The sequence below is a fragment of the Tetrahymena thermophila genome (genome assembly GCF_000189635.1).
Source record: "Tetrahymena thermophila SB210 genomic scaffold scf_8254776, whole genome shotgun sequence".
Classification (NCBI taxonomy): Eukaryota; Ciliophora; class Oligohymenophorea; order Hymenostomatida; family Tetrahymenidae; genus Tetrahymena; species Tetrahymena thermophila.
In genome coordinates, this window is record NW_002476534.1 from 249,556 (window position 1) to 270,658 (window position 21,103).

Genomic DNA, 21,103 nt, shown 5'->3' on the forward strand with positions numbered 1-21,103 from the left:
TCTTCTGTTCAGTTTTAAAAAAATATATTTATTAAAATATATTAATTAATTTTGTGCTCATTATATAGATTAAGTAGATAATATAATTTTTTATAATCATCAATTAAATTAATCTTTTTTCATCTTTCAATTTATTCTTAAATTGGATAATAAAGATTGAAAAGCTAATATTCAAATAAAATTAGTTTAAGAATTCATTAAAATTATAATTAATATACTCATCATAGAAAACATAAATTCAAAAACAATCATTTAATAATAATAATGTATCTATGTATTTACTCTTGGATACTGCCTTTTTCAAGGTTATACACTGATATTTTAGATATTATGGTAAAAGTTGTGTAAAAATTATGAGAGGGAGGAGAGAGAGACTCTTAGTTAATGAGAATCAATAATATAATTATTTGTTATTATTTTTAATTATAATTATTTTTTTATTAAATAAATAAAGCCTTTTTTAATATTTATTTTAAAAATATACTAACTTATTTTTTTAGTAAGAAAATGAACTATTTATCAAATAAAAAAGATTTGATTTATATGCCAAAGGTGGATAAAATAGATGCAACAAAACTTTTCAATATCATTAAAAATATTTTTAGTTATTTTTCTTAATTATTCTTTTTTTTAAAACTATACGAATCTTTTTTGATATTAAATTGAGCAAATCATACTAATTCATTCATTTTATTTTTTTAGTAAAAATATTTTCTAATTATTTATTATCATAGAAATGTTAAATTTATGAACTCATTTTCGATAATAAAGATTAAAATAGATTACTTTTAATTTTAAATTATAATCCCTCTTAATATAAAATTAATGAATCAAGTTTTTTGGGATTTATTAATGCAAAGCATATGACGTAATTTTATACTGATTATGAGAATCATTCATTAAAAATGAAAGATTTAATTTACAGCTCATAATGTTTTTTTATTAAATTAGTAAATCAAATTATTTAGAATTAATTTTAGCTAATCATTACATGTTATTGTAGTTATTCTATTAATTTTTAATCAATAAAGTTAATAAACTTATCATTTCATAGCTGGTTTAATTATATATAATTATTTATTTTTATAAAATATTTATTTAAATTTTAGGTTTATTTAAAATGATTAATTTTAGAAAATATTTGATTTTTAAAAATGATTTTTATATTTACATTTTAAGGTGGGAAGAGAAAGAGACTTTTCTAAATTAGTATTGCAATATGTAAATGAAAAGATTTAATAAAACAATAAACAAAATCTTTTTTAACCATAAATTATCTCTATTTTTTTAGAATAAAGATTAACTTAACAATTAATTAACTTTATTATTTATCAAAATTAACTAAAAAAGCTAATTAATATTAGATTATAAGCTATACAATAAATCTAATCTGTTAAATGGATATAGAATAAAGTAATATAAATACTTTAATTGAATTATAAAGCACAAATATTAAATCTTCAAATTAAATAATTTGCTCATAAACACAGCTTGTAGATGATAAAGTTAGGTGCTTGTCAACTAAAGAAGTTGAAAGAAATAAATAATAAAAAAAGAAGAATTTTTAAAAGAAAGTAGAGTTTTAATTGATTAATATCTAAAACTTATTACTACCAAATGAAAAATATATTTTACATACTTACGGAGATTTAATATTGGATTTATAGTAAAGAAAAAATGAAATGATATTTTCTGCATGGAATTTTTACAAGAAATGGCCAAGGACAGAAATTTGTAAAAATTCAAAGGTTCTCGCTATACATTTAGAGAATAGATATTTTATAGATGAAGAATAAAATAAAAAGTAAATTTAATAATTTAAATCTTTTCCAGATTAAAATGTCTATCATGTTATGCAAGCAATTGAATAGTATTTTGAAATAAGCAAAGCTTTGATTTCCTACTTATACAGTTACTTTCTCTTAATGAAATAAAAACCTGTATTGGTTGATTAATTCTATACGCGAAGAAATTTATTTGACAAATAAATGGATTAAATATATTAAAATTTCAATGACTAGGGCTTAATTTATTTCTCTACTCATTCAGGTCCTGATATGGAGACAAACGATTTCCAATTTTACAAAACTATTTATAGTGAATCTCTTGGGTTTATATTAGGCAAGGAGCTCTCTGAATTGGAAGAAATTTTTAGAAGAACTGGTGTTTATGATTTTTTTGACTTTGAATCTTCTTTGGAAATGGTAAAATTATTGGTTGAATTTAAAATATCGCTATTCGATGAAATATCAAGATAGAGAGGAAATATAACATATAAAATGAATCAAAATCTAAATTTTAAAAAACAATTCAAAATATATACCTATGATGATTTAGAGTTTTACACGAATGTAGAACTTAAAGTTTTTAAAATGAGCGATTTCATTGATGATAGTAAACACTTTTTAGATTTCTATAGTAGTGTTATAATATTTGATGTATCACCTAGTATGCTATAGTAGATTATTACATTACGATAATAAGGTATGTAGCTAAAAGAAGTAAGTGAAACTAAAGAAGAGTAAGCAGAATACCTGTATAACATTGAATATATGGCTAAAGCAGAATTATTTAAAGAAAAATATATTGACAATTATAATAATAATAGTTTTTTGTAAACAGAGTAAAATGGCAGTAACAATAAAATATGCAAGTATAGGTATATATGAGCTCTATACAATATATATATATCTATCTATCTATTCCTTACTAAATAAATTTAATTATTATTTATTTTTTTAGCATTGTTTAATAAAATTCTTAATTTAAAATTAAGAAAAAAACAAATTATTTAATTTGAAGGCTTTAAATTAAAATTGTTTTATTAAAAATATCTAATTTAAGAAGAAATAGAATAAATATAATGTTGAGCTGGATAAAAAGTATTTTTTAAAACCAGGAATCAAATATCATTTTCAAAATTTTGTTACAAAAATATCAGATTATTTTTTATCTCTCATCAGAAAGTTCTATTTTTTAATTAAAAGTTATTAATTTTTGTTTTGAGTTGTGAGATAAATTTTTATGTAAAATAATCCAAAATGGATGAATAAATTATTTTAGAATAGTAAGAATAAGAAGATTAAAATAATAAAAAATATCATGAAAGTACATAAGAAGGAAGCTCGCATGATAATGAGAGCTAAAAAATTAAAGAAGATAAATGCAATTTGATAACAAAAGTTGTGAAAAAAAGAAAAATCTTAAAGATAGTAGAATTTTCTTACTAAAACATTCATAATATTGGAATTTAATTCAACAATGTAATACTGCATACTTATGGAGACATAATAATTGATTTGTCTAAAATTAATAATGAGGACGATAGATTTTCTGTTTGGAATCTTTGTAAAACTTGGCCAAAGACAGAATTATGCAAAATTTCCAACACACTAAATATTTATTTGGAGAGCAAAAAAGTTACTAATGAAGATCAAAATAAACAACTAATTCAGATATTAAAAGAATACCCTAACTAGAACATTCATTCTATCGTATTAGAAATGGAAAAGTATAACGAATTGAGTAAGCTTCTAGTTCAGTATATCAGCAATTACTTTTCTCTATTAAAATAAACTCCAAATTTTTTTAATCAGTTCTTTTAGAGAAGATAGTAGTTTGATTATTATATGGAGAAATATATATATTAAGAATATAATAACAAAGGTTTAATTTATTTTACAAGCCATATGGGACCAGATATAGTATCTAATGATTTTTAAATTTATAAAATTGTTTTTAGCGAATCTCTTGCTTTGATTCTAGGTAAATCACTATAGGAATTGCAAGATCTAACTAGAAGAAATGGGGCTTATGAATTTTTAGAATTTGATTCTTACCTTGAAGTTATAAAAAGTAAAATCAATAGCATATTTTAACTATTCTAAAATCAAAAAAATTCCTCAGAATTTTTTGAAGATATTGAAAAAAATATGCAATTTACCAAATAATTCAAAATTTATACATTTGATGATATCTAATTTTACACAAATGCTCAAATTAAACTTCATAAGATGAGTGATTTCATCAAAGATAATAACACTATCATAGATTTTTATTGTGGAGTTCTAATATTAGATATATCTCCATCTACTCTTAGATAAATAATAACTTTAAGATAATAATTCTAGGAGAATTAAAATTTAGATTAATAATAAAACGAATGCCTACCAAATTACGAATACAACCTTGAATATGTTATGTAAGCAGAAATATTTGTTGAAAAATTTTTTCAGAAACAAGAAAATTATTCAATATAAAATTAAAGCAATAAATAGTGTAGTTATAAATTCAAATGAATCATAATAACCTAATCATCCATTAAAAAAATATTAGAAACATAAAAATCCAACCAACAGAACAATTTTTATTAATTTTTACATTATTTAAATACTGTAATATCTATGGTGAGTGAAGAAGATGGGACTAATATAGTGAGGAGTTTTTCCAAATTCAAATGAAATATCACCATCCCTACCTACACAGTTGGTGATATTTTAATTACAGGATTAGCAATATATAAATTTAAAAGTTTAAATAAAATGAATAAAATAAATTTTACTTTAATTAAGCTGATATATATTATGTATTTTACTTTCACAAAAGGTTGAGTATAAACCTGCTTGTTTGTTATTTATTCTTTTATTTTAATTTATTATTTTTTTTACCCATTTAAATTTTTAAAATAATAAATGTAAACCAAATATTTTTATTAAAGAAAACAAAAAATAAAATATGAGCAGAAAGAAGTATGAAATGATGGAGTTCTATTTGTAAGTAGTCCTTCAATGGAATGCAAAAAAATTAAATTCTTAAAAGATTAGAAGAAATATTTATTTTAAGGTATTTGCTTTGTATATAAATTAATGATGTAAAACAGTATTAATCTTTATACTTGTGGTGTTCTAATTAAAAATTAGAAATCATACAAACTCATTATTTCATATAAATAATTATAAAAGAATTAATTAATATTCTTTTGTATCTTTTAAATATGAAGAAAATTATTCAATAGAAAAATGGAGATAGTTGAAGTCTTTATTTAAATTTTAGATAGGAGCATAAATAACTATATTATATCTAAAATAATTATCAAGCTTTACTTTGCTTTGAATATAGAGAAAAATCTTTTCTAAAATATGTTTTTAATTTAGAATTTACCATTAATAATTACAGTATATTGATTACCTTTTACCATCAATCAAAACAAATTAACACCTTTAGCGTCATGAGTTATATTCATAATTATATGATTTATTTTTATAAAAGAATATCTATAGTACGAATTTCTTTAAATTAGTGAAGCTTTTGATTAGAAAGATTTACATATATTGATTGTGTTTGAATTGTAAAAGATTTTTTCTTCGAAAAGAAATCGTTTAAATTACAGCTTTGATACAAACTTATAAATTATATATTCAATTAATTAAATAATTAAATATTAGTAAAAGTTCTCAAAAAATAAAATGAACAAAATTCTTTTAGGAGTCTCTGTCTTGCTTCTTTTGGGTTTGACCACTGTCTTTTTGGTTGAAAAACAAAACAACGGTTTAAGAGCTGTAATTATTTCGATTATTATTGTTAATTCTAGTTTAGTATTTTAATTGTTTTCGATGATTTTATTTATGTTGGAGACATAAAAAATAAGGACTGAGTAGACTTTAAGAAATTTGTCTATATACTTATTATTAAACACTACATTAAGTTTTAAACATTTAATTAACTTCTAACTTTATAAATAATTAGGAAGTTGATGAATTCCAAGCTTGGATGCACAAGTACGGATTCAAGTTCGCTGACGAAGTTCAATTATAATACAGAAGATCTATCTTCTACTAAAACAAGGATCTTGTTGAATAACTCAATTCCGAAAACAACGGTACCTTCCACACTTTGAATGCTTTCGCCATTTACACTAAGGACGAATTCAACCAATTATTCAAGGGTTACTAAAAGAGATAAAAGAGTCACTTAATCTACTCCTTGAAGGGTGATGTTGCTCCCTCTATTGATTGGAGATAAAAGGTAAAAACCTTAGAAATTATTTATTTTATTTTCCTATATCATTTTATTTTCTCTTCTTCACTGCTAATTATTTTTAAAATTAAAAGAATGCTGTTACCCCTGTCAAGAACTAAGGTCAATGCGGTTCATGCTGGGCTTTCTCCACTGTTGGTGGTCTTGAAGGTGCTTACGCCATCGCTACTGGTAAGAATTAACATTTATTAACTTTAAATAACATATTGTCTGACATAGTTATAATTTATATTTTGATTGATTTTATCTGGTATGAAGTACACATATTCAATAAAAGAATCTTTTTTTTATCAAGTTTAATACAATTATATTTAATTTCTAAACAAAAATTAAATAAATTAGGAAACTTGACTTCCTTCTCTGAATAACAAATTGTCGACTGCTCTAAGGCTAATGCTGGTTGCAATGGTGGTGATTTACCTCCTGCTTACAAATACGTCGTCTAAAACGGTATTGAAACTGAAGCTGACTATCCTTACAAGGGTGTTAACTAAAAGTGTGCATATGATGCTTCTAAGGTTGTCTTCAAACCCAAGAGCTTCGTTTAGGTTACTCCTAACAGCCCCGACTAATTGGCTATTGCTCTTAACAAGGAACCCGTTCCAATTTGTATCGAAGCTGACCAAAAGGCTTTCTAATTCTACACCTCTGGTATCATTTCCAGTGGTTGCGGTACTAATTTGGATCACTGCGTCCTCGCTGTTGGTTATGATGCTGACTCTTGGATTGTCAAGAACTCTTGGGGTGCCAGTTGGGGTGAAAACGGTTACGTTAGAATTGCTAGAACCACCGCTAAGGGTCCTGGTGTCTGCGGTATCTACGAAGAACCCGTTTATCCTATCTACTGAAAACAATAATTCACTCAATAACAAAATAAATATAACTATATAAAATTGTGATTTTCATATTTTATAAGAAATATTTTAATCTACTTCAACTGAAACACCAAATTAATAATCCATTTTTATTTTATCTAAATCTTTGTTAAATTTATTGTTTAAACAATCATAAAAACCATGAATTATTTCTGCCCACCTTGATTTACTTACACCTTTTTAGTTAAGATTTAAATCTAAATAAATTAATGTAATTTATTTGCAAAGTAGCTAATCAATAAAATCTGAAGAGATGAATGAAATTCTAACTCGACAAATTTATTAAAAAAATACCAAAAAAATAATTTTATTTCCTCTTTTAATTGCTAAAAAAATTGAATAAAATTCTAAATTTAAATAGTCGAAATTGGGTTATTAAACTTTTCTTTGTAGAAAAATATATAATTTAAATAAATTATCATCCATTTAATTTCAACTTATTTCTTGATAATTAATTTTTGTTTTGTAAATATTTTATTTCTTTTGAAGAGAAAAATACCTGCCTTAATTTACTTTAAAGCTTATTAATTAATTAAATAATTATAATTTATTTGTTAAGAGCTGATTAAATAAATAAAATATTAAGATATGAAATTCTAATTTAATGAATTTATTCAAAAAAAACAAAAACAAAAATATTTTTAATAACTTTTAATTATTAAACATCATTAATTAAATTTATAAATTTAAACTGTAAAAATTGGATAATGATATTTGATTCAATTATTTAATTATTTCTTGATAAGCTTTTTGAAAAAACTTATTCATTTATTAAAAATATTTTATTTGTTTTGAAGAGAAAAATATCAGAATAAATTATAGAAATATGTGAATAATTAATTAATTAATATTTTTTAGATTTTTTATTTATAAACTTATCAACTACTGGTTTCTATGTTTATGGATTAGTGCTTCATAGCAAGTTCTTCTTTAGCTATATCTTATTTAGTTGAACTTAAAATATCTAGCAATCCAAGTTATGAAGGCTATACATAAAAAACTTAGATTAATGTTTCCTTTTTTTAAGCACTTTGCTCCTTATCTATTAATTTGTTAATGTATTTTTATATAGATCTAGATTTCAAAACAGGATTATGTCTATCGTAGTCTGAAGAAAAGTGACCCTATGATTTTGCTTCTTTATAGGGTAACTCTTCAATGTAGTTACTCTCAGCCTAAAGTTTTGAATCTATGTATTCGTTTATTGGTGCAAAATAAAACACTCCGCTTAGGACTACCATTAATATTGTGCACACATGAGTTTCAGAGTAGAGAACTATTTCAAAAGCTAAGCAACCTAACGAGTAAAAAACTATGATGATTTCAAAATAGAAATCAACCATTTCTTCAGGTAATTCTGTTCCAAGAGGAACAGGAACACTTTATCTTCTTAACAATTTGTATTTATTAACGAAGAATTAAAGAGATAAAGAAATAATGCAGAAAGGAAGAGAAATAGGTATGATCCAAGCATAAAAAGCTGAGAATAGTAAAGCATTTGCAGCAGCTGCAAAACATGCAGCAGGGTTGAACTATGGTAGCTCAAACAAAGAATGGACAAATTGTTGTGATACCATTTTCTTCTTCTTATCGCTTAGCTTCAAAAAGATTTTTTGTTCAATCTACTTTACAATATTTTCTGGACTTACAAAAGCTATAACAGCAGGCAGTAGTGCGTTTGTAACAGCAATAGAGGTTACACTACTTACTAAGCCACCATTAATCCATATCTAACGACCATTCAAGATGATCATTACGAAAAAGGAAACAATAGTTGTATTAATAAATTATGCAATACCAGATTTTTTAGCAACACTAATAATTGTATCTGTTTTAAAATTGTATGCTTCGAAGCTAGAAAAGTATTAAATAAGGGTCTGTAAAATTAAGTTAACCAAAACTGTTAAGATTGATGAAATTGTTGATACAATAGTCAATTTAACTTAATCATTTGTTTCGCTTCTTGTTCTGCCTTATTCATCACCGATTTCAAGAATTGCCCAAAAAGAAAGTGCCAAGAAGCAGAGAGTCAAAATAAATGTAAAAGTTCTCCTTTTGAACTTAGTCTGAGCATCAAATTCAATATTTTCCCAGTTGGTATCGCCAGGCTCTTTAGCTTACTCTACATGAATTTAGAATCCATCAAATAATTTTGTCTCATCTACCTTTTCAAGCTTCAGAATTTGTTTCCAGTAATTATAATCAAAATGATCAACTACCTTTACTTTTTATTCTTCTTTCTCAAAGCTGACAAATGCAGCTCCACAGAAAGTATCACTAATTCCATCTTCATCGAAGCATTGCTTCTCGTACAGCTTAATTTCTTTTAAAAATTATTTTCTTTCTTATTCTGATTTTGCTTAAAGCATTCTTTAATTCAATTCTTAGAATTTTTTTAATTTGAATGCTTACACTACTTTCTCTACTTTAATGCCTGGAACTTAGCTCTATAAAAAATTAATTATATCTTAGCGCGTTTTGTTAAGAGGAATCTTATTAATAAAAACAGTGTAATCAGAAACAGAGATGTCAGATTTGTCTATCTCTTTTTCGAATTTAATCTACCTAACCCTAAAAGCTGTGCTAAATATCATCATCACTATGCAAGTAATTAAGTTCAAGATAGCATTACCAAAATCTGGATCGTTTCTGTCTCTATTTGATCCTGCTGTGGTTTCAAAAACGCTATCTTAGCAAATCTTAGTCAAGTTATTTGGGAACTATTTTGAAAGTTTATTACAGTAATCACCTTAGCTATTTGCAATCAAATTATAAATTCCAGATATAAGGAAAATAATCGATATAAAAGCTATAGAGTATCTCATAAACTAAAAGTACATAGGATAAGTAGGACCCAAGTATGATAAATCTTGGTAAGTACTTTTCCAAATAGGAATTAATTCGCTATCTGGTTATATAACATTGGAGCAGCAAGGGCAAATGTCATTAGGATTAACATTCAATGAATCAGACATTGTCGACCTATCTATAGATTCTCTAAAGACTCTGTTTGCTTTAGCATGTCTTAAAGCAATTTCCATAGAAAAAAATGGTAAAATTGGATTAAAAAACTCACCGCGATCTGTTTCTGATCCTTTTTTTTCTTAAATATTATCATAATAACCTCTTTTAGATTCAATATCATTCAACTATGCGTTTGACTCATGATATTTATTATCACCTTGCTATGCCTCATTTTGCTATTGAGAGGTAGTCTATGAGTGATTAGGATCTTCGTATTCATATTTCGAATCATCCTACTGAGACTCTTAGTTATTTAGCAATTTCTCTTAATTCATCATTTATTAATAGAACTTGTTTTTTAATTAATTTTATTATTTAAATTGATGCAAGATGCATTTTAATGCTTATCTCTTCTTACATTATTATCAACAAATTTGAGTATTTTTTTTTGATTTATAATTTAGTAATCAAAGAATTTTCATCATAGAAAATACTAAATATTTTTCAATTCATGAACTCCTTAAATGAATTACATTGAATGAAATTAATTGAAGCTAAAATAATATCATCAAATAAATTGCGTTAAAGCAAGTTAAGCTAGCTATCAACCTAGGACCTTTCCATTCCAAAACTATTCAAGTTATCTAAATTATACAAATATATCTAAAAAATAATACTAAATATTTGCTAAATAAATTACTTGACATTTTTATTTTTGCCAAATTTAAATAAATTTATCTTTCATCAAAAAGCTTATATTTTCAAAACGGACAAAAATCAGATAAATTATTTTCGAAACGTGTAAAATTATAAATATTTTATTCATAATAAAAAGCAAATTTTAACGATTTGTAAATGTACAGTTATTTTATGTAAATAAATAAAGTATTACAATTTTAATTTTATAACAGAAATAAATAAAAAGTTTTTTTAAATTAGATTGAGTTTAATTAAAAAAATATTTTTAAACAAAATGTTTTTTTTTTAAAGGATAGTACAAATTATATGTGTTTATGTGTTTGCTTAAGTGATTTAAATAATTTATTTCAATATTTATAAGAAAATAATATAACTAAATTATATGCAAAAAATGTAAACGAAGTAAGAAAATAAAATAAAAATAATATGTATCAAGCAATACAATTTGATAGAAAAAGGAACATTTAAATTATTATAAAAAATAAATTTCTTTTAATTATTAAATAAAAACATTAAAATAGAGTATTTAATTAATTAGAATAGTTATAGCAATTAATTTACAATTAAAATTTACTTAAATGATTTGAATAATTTATTTTAGAATATTATATCGTGATAATTAGGAAATAATATAACTAAACCATAAGTAGAAGGAAGAAAAGGTAAAAATAAATGTATCAAAATAAAAAATTTAATATTAAGAATATTTATATTGTTGTAAAAAAAAATACTTTTTGTTTTTTAAGAAAAGCTTATAGATAAAAATTAGTGAAATATCTTTGAAACAATTTTTAATTTAGTAATTTTAAAAAGAAATTAATTAATTTTTTTAAAATTTGAATTTTAGTAAAAAAAATAAGAAAAAAAAGTAAAAAATGTCAAGCCTTTTAGATAATAAAATGTCCAATAAAAGCATAGAAATTTATTGCTAAGAACATAAAGATAAGATCATATTTTTATCTTATCGCTAATAAAACTAGTAGCCTCAAATAGAAATAGAGTGCCAAACATGTAGAGCATCTAAATAAAAATAGACTGATTGGATTTATGTTGTACTATCCTAGCTATTTTAAAACAATAAAAACGAAATGATTTACGGATTTCCTCCCTTTAAAGATGATGAATTTTTGAAAGCTTATTATGAAAAAATAAATTATAACTCATAGATATAGTAAGAATCATTAGAAGAGATTAAACAAAAATTTTAGGCAATCAAATAAGAAGTTATATAAAAACTTGAAAGTATTGAAATGTAATTTTTCAAGCAATATGAAGATTGCATAAAACAATCCTTAAGTTATTAAAATGAAATATATTAAATGTAGTAAAGAGATGAACTGATAAGTTTAGTTTCTGAAAACTTAAATGTCGATTAAAAATTATAAGATTTTTTCAAGAAATAATTTTAAAACTTAGAAAATAAAGAAGCTGTTTTGAAAGATAAGATTAATGAGTATTAAAAACTAGTTGGTAAGAGCATGGATTTTAATGATATCAATTAAAATATACTCTAATTAGAACATTTATGCTAAAATCTAAAGTCCTTTTTAGATACTAAAGAAGATAAAATGGATAGTATCTAGGAAACAACTAGAAACGTTAATCAAAAAATATTAAATTCTGAACTTAAAGAATTTTCATTAATAGATAAATAAGAAGAGTTAAATCTAACCAAGGGTATTGATTTTATCTTTTTTTATTAATTTGTTGAAATTTTAGTTTCAAATTATAAAAATAAACCTTAGCTTAATAGAATTTTTTTTATGAATAATATCTTTGCAAAAATAAAATTAAAAAATAAATATTTTAGTTAAAAAAATTAAATAATTAATTTAAAATAGTATTTAAGAATGAAATTTAAAAAATTGAAAATGAAGATATCACTAATCATTCAGAATAAGTTCATTTGTAGTCAATCAGTTAGATTAGTAATAATCTTTAAAGTCAATTGGAAAACTAACTTGAATTTTAAGTGGAATAGGTTGTGGAGAAATAAATTGAAAATAAATAAGAAAATAATGAGATAAATTAAAATTTTAAAGAAAATCCAATTGGATAGTAATAAATTAATGACTTATATTAAGAAGAATAAGTGCAAAACATGTTAAATCATAACAATGAAGGCATGAATAGTTAACATTTTACATATTAAATTTATGAAAATTATGATTCTAAAGAGGACAATGTTGACGATGACAATAATGATGAAGAGAATAAAGAATAGATTAATAATTTAGAAGGATAAGATTATTAAAATGATGAATGTTTAAATTCAGAAAATTTTAAAATAAATTAGGGAGAAATTATAGCAAAAAAAGATTTGAGAGGATAAATAGAAATTTTTATCAACCAGTGTAATTATTATCTTTAAAATATTTTAGATAGATGCGAATACAAAGTATTTAAATTTAATATGAAAAACATTTAAAAAGCTTAATATTTTATAAAATAGTGGGAAACATTAGTAAAAATTATGATATTTACAGAAAGAGTGCTTATTTTTTTTCATTATTAAAAGGAACAAATTATAGTAAAATAAAACTAGTTTTTAGCATATTAACATGATTAAATATTTTAAATCAAAATAGTGGGTAAAGATTTTCTTTTGATTAAAAATAATTAATATTAATAACTTTAATATAAATATTTTTATAAATAGGGAAATGTAATATAAAAATAGATTAAAATAAATAAATTAATATTTGTCTTAAAATAAATTAAGATCACAGTAAATTTTTATCATCAGCATCACACAATAACTTAACATTTTTAAAAATATATCTTAAGGAAAAACTTGTAATTTTTTTATTATTTATTGCAATAAATATTTATTTAAAATATATAAAAGTTTTTATTAATGATTTATAAATTTTAATCATTATAGATTGATAATTTTTAAATTAATTTGAATTTTTTATAATTAATTAGAGAGTAAAATATTGAAGATCATAATTTATTAAGGATAAATGGCTGACTGACTGATTAATCATTCTTTCTTTTTAAAAATAAAAATAGTTTGTAAAATAATAATATTAGTTTCATCAAAAGCTTTTTTTAAAATTTCATTTAAAAAAATAAATTAGGTCGTAAATTTATTTAAAATGAATAAAAATTCAAAATAAATTTTAAATTAAAAAGTTTGTAAATTGAATTTTCTTAAAATGAAATTACTCACTCATAAATTTTATAAGTTCGTAAGATTTTCTTAATAAATAAATGATATTGACCTTGCTGAAATTAATTTATAACAATAATAGAAAGTAAAAAATATTTTGATAGCTGAAATTTAGTAAAATATGTATTCTTTATTTATCTTAAAAGGGATTCAAAGAAGTAAATATTTAATTTAAGATTAACTATATAATTTAACTATTTAATATATAGTTTTAGGTAAAAAAATGTGAAATATTAGCAACTATTCTTATATCTAAAAATTAATTAGTAAATAACTATTTTACCAACTTTAAATTTAATTATAACTATTTTTATTGAAGTAAAAATAAAAGGATATTGAAGAAGGCAAAGTAATTACATTAATCTAAGATATTATTGAATATATAATTAATTAATTAATTAACTAACTAATTTTAGATGGGTGAATCAAGAATGGTATGAATGTATCCAATTTTACTTTAACTTAAAATATTTTTTTAAACTAAAAAAGGATTTGCAGAAATTTATAAATTTTGGAAAATAAATTGAAAATGCAAAGGTAGTTCTTATAAAATAAAACAATTATTCTTTTTTAAATATTTTTTTTTATATTATTAGGGAATATGGGTAAATTAATAAGCATTTTTTTAGATAAAAAAAAATTGAAATTGATTTATTACAAATAATTGTAGTGGGTAATATGGCATTTCAGATAATTTTAGAAAAGATTTACTTCAATTCTATTATTGAATAAATTGATTTTGATATCATTTTTCATAATAATTATCAACAGATTGTAATAATTATTTTTTATTTTATGTTCTTTATTAAATTTTCATATTAAAATTAGAATGTAAAATAGTTCTTTTTGATTAAAAAAAATCAGTTCAATTTGATGTAAAAATAGATTTCGGTAAATTTGCTAGATTAAAGTGCATAGTTAAAAATTAATTAAAATTTTCAATAAAATAGAAGGTGATTAAAAAACAATTTAAGTTCTTTTTCCTAAAAAAAATTTAAAAAAATTAAATTTAGTTGGGTGAAGTATGGCAAAATAAGTTGATAGCAAATTAATATTTAAATATTTATTATATTAAATAGAATGCAGAAGATCAAGGAGTAAGATAATTAATAAATAAATAAATATTAACATTTTAATTTATACTTAAAAGGAGGTAGATAGATAAGTTAAACAATAAAGGCTAATATTTCATTTTATTAAATTAATAGATAGTAATTTATTAATTTTAATAAACATATCATATTAATATTTTAATTATTATAAAGTCAGTAAAATTCATTAGAATATTCAAAAAAATATGATTAATTAAACTTGTTTTTAATAATCCAGCATCATGTAAAATATAAAAATTTATTTATTTATTTATTTTGATGATATTTTAAACAAAAAATAGGATGTAATTTATTTTGGATTGATTTAGAGGATGTATAAGCTAATTTCTTTATTTAAAAGAATGTAATTCCTTTTCAATTTTAATCACTAATACTAAATGTAAAGAGACTCATTATAATTTTTTCTTCAAACTAAATAAATAAATAAAGCTGGTAAAATTTATATTCAAAAAAAAGTTAAATTAATAAAAAAAATTTTTTTAGAAAGTAAAATTATTAGGTGAATTCAATTTTTTAAAGCAACTATATTATGAAATATATAGTATGTAAAATTTCAATTTATAAGTGGATGAATTTATATGCAAGCTATTATTGGTATCTAATAAATAGTTGAAAGTATATTTAATTTTACTATTAAATCCTTTAATAAATAAAAATTTTAAAAAATAAATAAGAAATAACACGATGTACTTACTACCTTGTTTAATTGAATTTTTAATTCTTTTCTTGTAACATAAAAGAGCAATGTAATTGTTATTAGCCAAACTTAATATTAATATACTTTTTAAAAAAGAATGTAAAATTTAATTTGATAAGAAGAAAACAAGTCATTAATGTTTTAATTTACAGAAAGTAAAAATTTATTTGGAATAAATGGGGTTAATAATAATATAATTTATTTACAAAAAGTCGATTGTAATATTTATTTAAGTTATCATTTGATTTCCTAAATTTTTTTTTTCTTATAAAAAAGACTTCAGTAAATTTACTTTATTTAATTATTTCGACTATTAAAGAAATAATCTTTTATTAAAATAAAGGGAATATTCCATGAGGTAAATTTTACTTTAAAATAAGTTGTATTTTTTGATAAAATTTTATAAAAAAGGCATCAAATCTCAACAATTATATTCAGAATCAAGGAAAGAGATTATATGAACTATATATGAAAGATAAATTAGAATTCTAAAATTGATTATAACTCAAAAGCAAGCTTGCTAATTTAATTGAAATAATCATCTTATTCATAAATATTAATGTGAAAAAAATTATTTTTTGTTAATACATCTATGTCATTTTTGTTCGTAAATTTTAATAAACACTTTTAACATCTTTAGATATTTTAATTTATAATTAATTTATTTTAAAATTTTTTTTGATAGAATAAAATCTCCATAAATTTAAAACTTGAGCACATACAGACTAAATTTTTTTGTAACTTAATTAACTCTTTTTTTTTCAGTTGAATTTTTAGCTTTTCTAAGAAATCCATGATTATAATCGATTATTTATTAGGAATCATTACTTTTATTTAGACATGTATTTTTATTAAATTTTTTTACAAAATTAGCAACTAAAAAAAATGTAAATTAAAATGTTAGGATACTTTACTTAAATAATAAAAAATTTGAAGTATTAATTGACAATTGAATAAATGCTGAGAATTTATCAAGTCTCATTCTTAAATATTAAAATAATATTCTAGTTTATTAATTTTGAAGTAAGTAGTAAATAAATTTGATTGAAATGGTGAATTTGGCTTAATGAATGACTAGATTATCTAGATCATTTAATTATAAACTTTGAAACTTAATTTATATACAGTAACTCCTTAGACAACAGAAATAAGAGTTCTTAAATTTTAAAAATTTTTTCTACTTAATTTTTAGAAAAACTATTTTTTTTTAAATTATAAAAATTTTTTTGAAATAAGACAATCCCAGCAATAAAAAAAACAACTTTTATATATACATACATACATCCTACATGTAAACTATAGTAATGAAGTTAGGTTTTTTTATTCTGCATGGCATGCATATAATGAATTTTATTTGTTTTATGAGTATTATTATTTATATAATTTTATTGATTAATATGATAAATATCAATTAATTAACTTTCAGAATTATCGAAAATTATTTATTAGATAGAAATTTGCACATAAATAATTCTGAAAGCTTAATAATAATTTTAACATGTTTTAATTTATTTATTTATTTATTTACTTAATTATATTTTAATCAACTTATTGTAAGTTAAGCAAAGCTACTTACTATTTTTATTGTATATAATTTTATCTAATTTTTTCATGCAAATTAGTCTTAAGACATATTATAGTACATAATTATAAGAGGGCCAAATTCATTTGCTGTTTGTTAAGGTATTGTCACAAAGAGTTTACTCAAGTCGTTAAATAAAAAGTAATCCAAATCATCCTCCTCACTTTTTTAACTGCCTCTATTGCTCTGGTCGCTAAGATAGGTTTTTAATTACTTTATGCATTATTAGAAAGATAATCTCCCTACCTTCTCTTCAATAATAAACTTTAATGAATCTAACTAAGATTCAGTTTGAGTCTCTGATCTATTTGATGATGCTTATGTTGAAGGTGCAGCACTGTTGATACAGCCTGAAATATTTTCTTTTTATCCACTATTAGTATCATATTCAGTAACTTCGTTTTATTTTTAAATATCTTACTTATTTTCTGCTTACTTTTGCTTTTAGGAATAGTTCTTCTCCTCTTAATTTTTCTCTAATTGAACTTTATTTTTAATTTTATTGTAATCTTTTTCTGATTTCAAGTATTCTTCATCATAATCACTGTCTTCTCTGCTTGTGCACTCTTCCCACTCTTTATCTACATAGTCTCTCTCATCTTCATCGCTAGAAGATTTAATATCATCAAACTCATTATCATTTGTCTCTCTAATACCTTTTAACTTTAGCATTAAGTTCTTAGAACTTTCATCTGATTCTATTTCTTCTTCATCATCATCTCTTTCTAAATTATTTACATATTTTTTCTCAATTTCATTAACTGACTTATTTAACTCTTCTTATAATTTATTTTATTTTTCTCTTAAATCAGAATTGTCGCTATTTGAGCTATTGAAATCAAAATCATTAACTTCTTCTCCATCTCCTACACACTCTAAAAGTTTTTGAAGTATATCTTAATTTGTATGTGGAATATAGGAAATGTCGTCACTTAAATCTTTACTCCCTTAAGAATTTTGGCGTTCCCCAGAAAGATTCTACTGCTATTAATCTTTTTGATTCTAGTTTTTTTGTTATTGATTTTGCTACTTAGTAGGTGAAGAATTGTAATCTTATTAATTATATCTCTACTTAGCATTATTATTTTACTATTGAGGATTATTTTAGAAGAAATTTAGCTACTAATTTTATTATTGTTACTGCTATTGCTATTATTATTATAATTACTGCTATTGAATTACATTTGGTGACTTCTTAGACTCATAAATCTCTACAGGAATATCTCTTGAGCTGAATTTTTTACTTGATTTTTTAATTTCATTTTCTGGTTACCCTTTTAGAAGGTTTTCGTTGTTGTTTGCAACATCGTCTTTTGGAGGTTTTAAATTCATGAAAAACTCTAATTTTTACTCTGATTGAGATTCCATTAATTTTTTTTGTCTTATCTACTTGATATCTTCAAACATTTTTTTTCTTTCCTCTTCATACTTTTGCTTTCTTTTTTCTTTATCTTCTGAAGGCTATGCTAATTGGTTCTTTAAATTTTTTTTGCTGTTACCTAAGTTATTCGAAGGCGTGCTCTAAGAGTCACGTTTAGATTGAGGAGCAATATTATTTACATTATTCTATTTATAATTATTAGGATTGTAATTATTTAAATTTGGTGATAAATCATCATTTTTTATATTTTCGTATATCTTCTTATACTGTTACTCTTTTTTGTTTTCCTTTATTTCTTCAATTTTCTTTTCTAGAGCTTTTTCTCTTTGTATCATTTACTACTTTTTTTACTCAAGATTATCAAAAAGAGGCTTTGATTTTCCAACAAAAGTTGGTTCTGATACTTCTCTTCTAAGTTTATCCATAGGATTAGGCATAAAATCTTGAGCATTTACGTTATTTTATCTCTTAATATCATTGTTGTTTTCAAAAAATTGAATTTTCTATTAATTTAAAAGTTGCTATGGTCCTCTTTGATTTGGGTTTTATCCATTCTGATTGTTATTGACCTAATTTGGAACTGGTTTCTACTATTATTACTATTATGGCATTTACTGCTACTAAACAGATTGGGGAGGCTATTCTGTTTAGATTTTCATATATAAAGCAGGAGTTGGAGCCTGGTTAATGTTATTTTATATATAGTTGTTATTGTTTATTTTATATCCAACTATATTTCCATTTTATGCACCTGGTACAGCAGCAAGAGGAACTTCATTTTTAATATTATTATTTATGTTGTTATTGTTTTTCATTAAATTATTTCCATTCTGTAATATTTATGGTTGCTACTGCTTTTGATTTTAGAACAATTAATAGTTATTTTGCTATTAAATTTATTGCTAATTTTAAGGTAAGTAACCAAGTATATTTTATGGTTACTGCTGTTATAAAATTTACTGAGATGGCTTTTAAGGAGGTATTTATGGATTTCTATTTTGAGGAGAAAGAAAAGCACCTAATCCATTATTATTGTTGTTATTCATATTATTTAAAGGCTGCATATTTTATCTAACCACAGGTTATTACATAGGAATTTATGAAATTTATTATTGTTATTATTACTATTGCTATTACAAACCTTATTGATTTTGCTGAATTGATGGTCTTACTTGCTACTGAAAAGGCATAGGAGAGGGAATATTATCTAAATTCAAGTTGTTGCTTACGAAGTTACGATTGTGCAAAATAGTATGAGAAAATTCATTTTAGCGTATAGTTTCACTTAAAAATTTTTTGATTCTGTGCTAAATAATGGGTAGCTTTAGAATTTGATTAACTTGAGGTCTTTTAGAAGGATCAACATTCAACAAAAGAGAAATAAGCTGGGTCATATCTTTTGAGTAATAAGAAGAAATTGGAGCATACACTCCTTTCACAATTTTTAAGGCAAGGTTAGATAAACCAATACCATCAAAAGGTGGCTTCTAAGCACACATTTCGTAAAGTATAACACCTATTTTATATTAATATCAATAAATTTAAATTAATAAAAAAATGGCTGAATCAGTTAGCTTTACATTTACATGCATATCATTTTATAAAATATTTCAAAAAATTTGAAAATTTAATTTGAAAAAAATTTAATAACTTTTTAGTAATAAATAAATAGATAGCATTTGTTTCAGTAGCATTATTCAAATATTAAAGTCAAGTGAAGTTTTATCAAAGTAAGTAGCACTTTGTGTGAGTGCTTTTATGTGGAAATAAATAAACAAGCAATAGAATTTGTAAAACTGCTCTAATTTAAATTAATTTTAATTCTTACCAAGTGACCATATATCTGAGCGAAAAGAATATGGTTTTGCTTCCAATATTTCAGGAGATATATAATATGGTGTTCCCACCATAGTTTTGCAGTTTTCTCTAGTGTGTCTTAAAACTTTAGCAATACCAAAATCACCAACTTTCAAGGCATTATCTTTCATTAAGAAAATATTTTATGTTTTTAAGTCTCTATGCACAATTTTTCTATCGTGGATGTGCTTTAACGCCAAACATATTTATGTAAACCAATCTAATATTTAATTTTCTGGTATGAACTTCCCTTTATAATCTTAAATTTTTTTAGCTAAATCTCCACCATCGCAAAAATCCATCACAATGCAAAGAGCCTTCTTAGTTTTATATACTTCTCTAAACTTTACAATGCAAGGATGGTTCAAAGCTTCTAAAATATGAGCTTCACGAACCGTCTCTTACTTCTCAGCCTCTGTCATGCTTTTTGTGTCCATTTTTTTGATAACACAGAGGCTTCCATCGCTTTGACACTCTACTAAATATGCTTTTCCAAAAGAACCCTCTCCAAGCAGTTTTATCTGCTTGTAACGCTCATTGTCATGAGGCTAATTATTATTTCCATTTAAAGCAGACATTTTCTAATTTGATATCTATTATCACCTCTTCTTACTATCCTCTTACCTGAAAAAAACTATTCAATATTTCAATCTTTCCTATCTGCTTTTTATTAATTATTTGCGCGTTGAGATTGATTGATTGATTTAATTATTCTTCAAATTGTA

At 22.7% G+C, this 21,103-nt stretch overlaps 7 protein-coding genes across 7 annotated transcripts; 5 read left to right on the plus strand and 2 right to left on the minus strand. All coding sequences in view use genetic code 6, as the record gives it.

Moving 5' to 3' along the window:
- Positions 1–1,329: 1,329 nt before the first annotated feature.
- Positions 1,330–2,850, plus strand: TTHERM_00161150 (hypothetical protein). The gene has a single exon (XM_001009845.2). It carries the CDS (start codon positions 1,398–1,400, stop codon positions 2,667–2,669), a length of 1,272 nt encoding a protein of 423 aa, XP_001009845.1. The 5' UTR covers positions 1,330–1,397; the 3' UTR covers positions 2,670–2,850.
- A 125-nt stretch (positions 2,851–2,975) lies between these two features.
- On the plus strand, positions 2,976–4,298 carry TTHERM_00161140 (hypothetical protein; the record flags this gene model as incomplete). Its single annotated transcript, XM_001009844.2, has 1 exon — positions 2,976–4,298. The coding sequence occupies exon 1, from the start codon at positions 3,042–3,044 to the stop codon at positions 4,296–4,298; it is 1,257 nt and encodes a 418-aa protein (XP_001009844.1). The 5' UTR covers positions 2,976–3,041.
- Positions 4,299–5,306: 1,008 nt separating this feature from the next.
- Positions 5,307–6,884, plus strand: TTHERM_00161130 (papain family cysteine protease; the record flags this gene model as incomplete). The annotated part of the gene is made up of 4 exons (XM_001009843.3): positions 5,307–5,558; positions 5,746–6,024; positions 6,111–6,207; positions 6,379–6,884. Exons 1-4 carry the CDS (start codon positions 5,466–5,468, stop codon positions 6,882–6,884), a joined length of 975 nt encoding a protein of 324 aa, XP_001009843.3. The 5' UTR covers positions 5,307–5,465.
- A 905-nt stretch (positions 6,885–7,789) lies between these two features.
- On the minus strand, positions 7,790–10,213 carry TTHERM_00161120 (transmembrane protein, putative; the record flags this gene model as incomplete). The annotated part of the gene is made up of 1 exon (XM_001009842.2): positions 7,790–10,213. One exon carries the CDS (start codon positions 10,211–10,213, stop codon positions 7,790–7,792), a length of 2,424 nt encoding a protein of 807 aa, XP_001009842.2.
- Positions 10,214–11,401: 1,188 nt separating this feature from the next.
- Positions 11,402–13,463, plus strand: TTHERM_00161110 (transmembrane protein, putative; the record flags this gene model as incomplete). Its single annotated transcript, XM_001009841.2, has 6 exons — positions 11,402–12,251; positions 12,416–12,972; positions 13,027–13,038; positions 13,093–13,165; positions 13,234–13,239; positions 13,297–13,463. Exons 1-6 carry the CDS (start codon positions 11,450–11,452, stop codon positions 13,461–13,463), a joined length of 1,617 nt encoding a protein of 538 aa, XP_001009841.2. The 5' UTR covers positions 11,402–11,449.
- Positions 13,464–15,545: 2,082 nt separating this feature from the next.
- Positions 15,546–16,056, plus strand: TTHERM_000161099 (hypothetical protein; the record flags this gene model as incomplete). Its single annotated transcript, XM_012796021.1, has 4 exons — positions 15,546–15,607; positions 15,771–15,776; positions 15,835–15,916; positions 15,970–16,056. 4 exons carry the CDS (start codon positions 15,546–15,548, stop codon positions 16,054–16,056), a joined length of 237 nt encoding a protein of 78 aa, XP_012651475.1.
- A 1,111-nt stretch (positions 16,057–17,167) lies between these two features.
- TTHERM_00161100 (Serine/Threonine kinase domain protein) lies at positions 17,168–20,956 on the minus strand (the record flags this gene model as incomplete). The annotated part of the gene is made up of 2 exons (XM_001009840.3): positions 17,168–20,037; positions 20,350–20,956. 2 exons carry the CDS (start codon positions 20,954–20,956, stop codon positions 17,168–17,170), a joined length of 3,477 nt encoding a protein of 1,158 aa, XP_001009840.1.
- Positions 20,957–21,103: the final 147 nt, after the last annotated feature.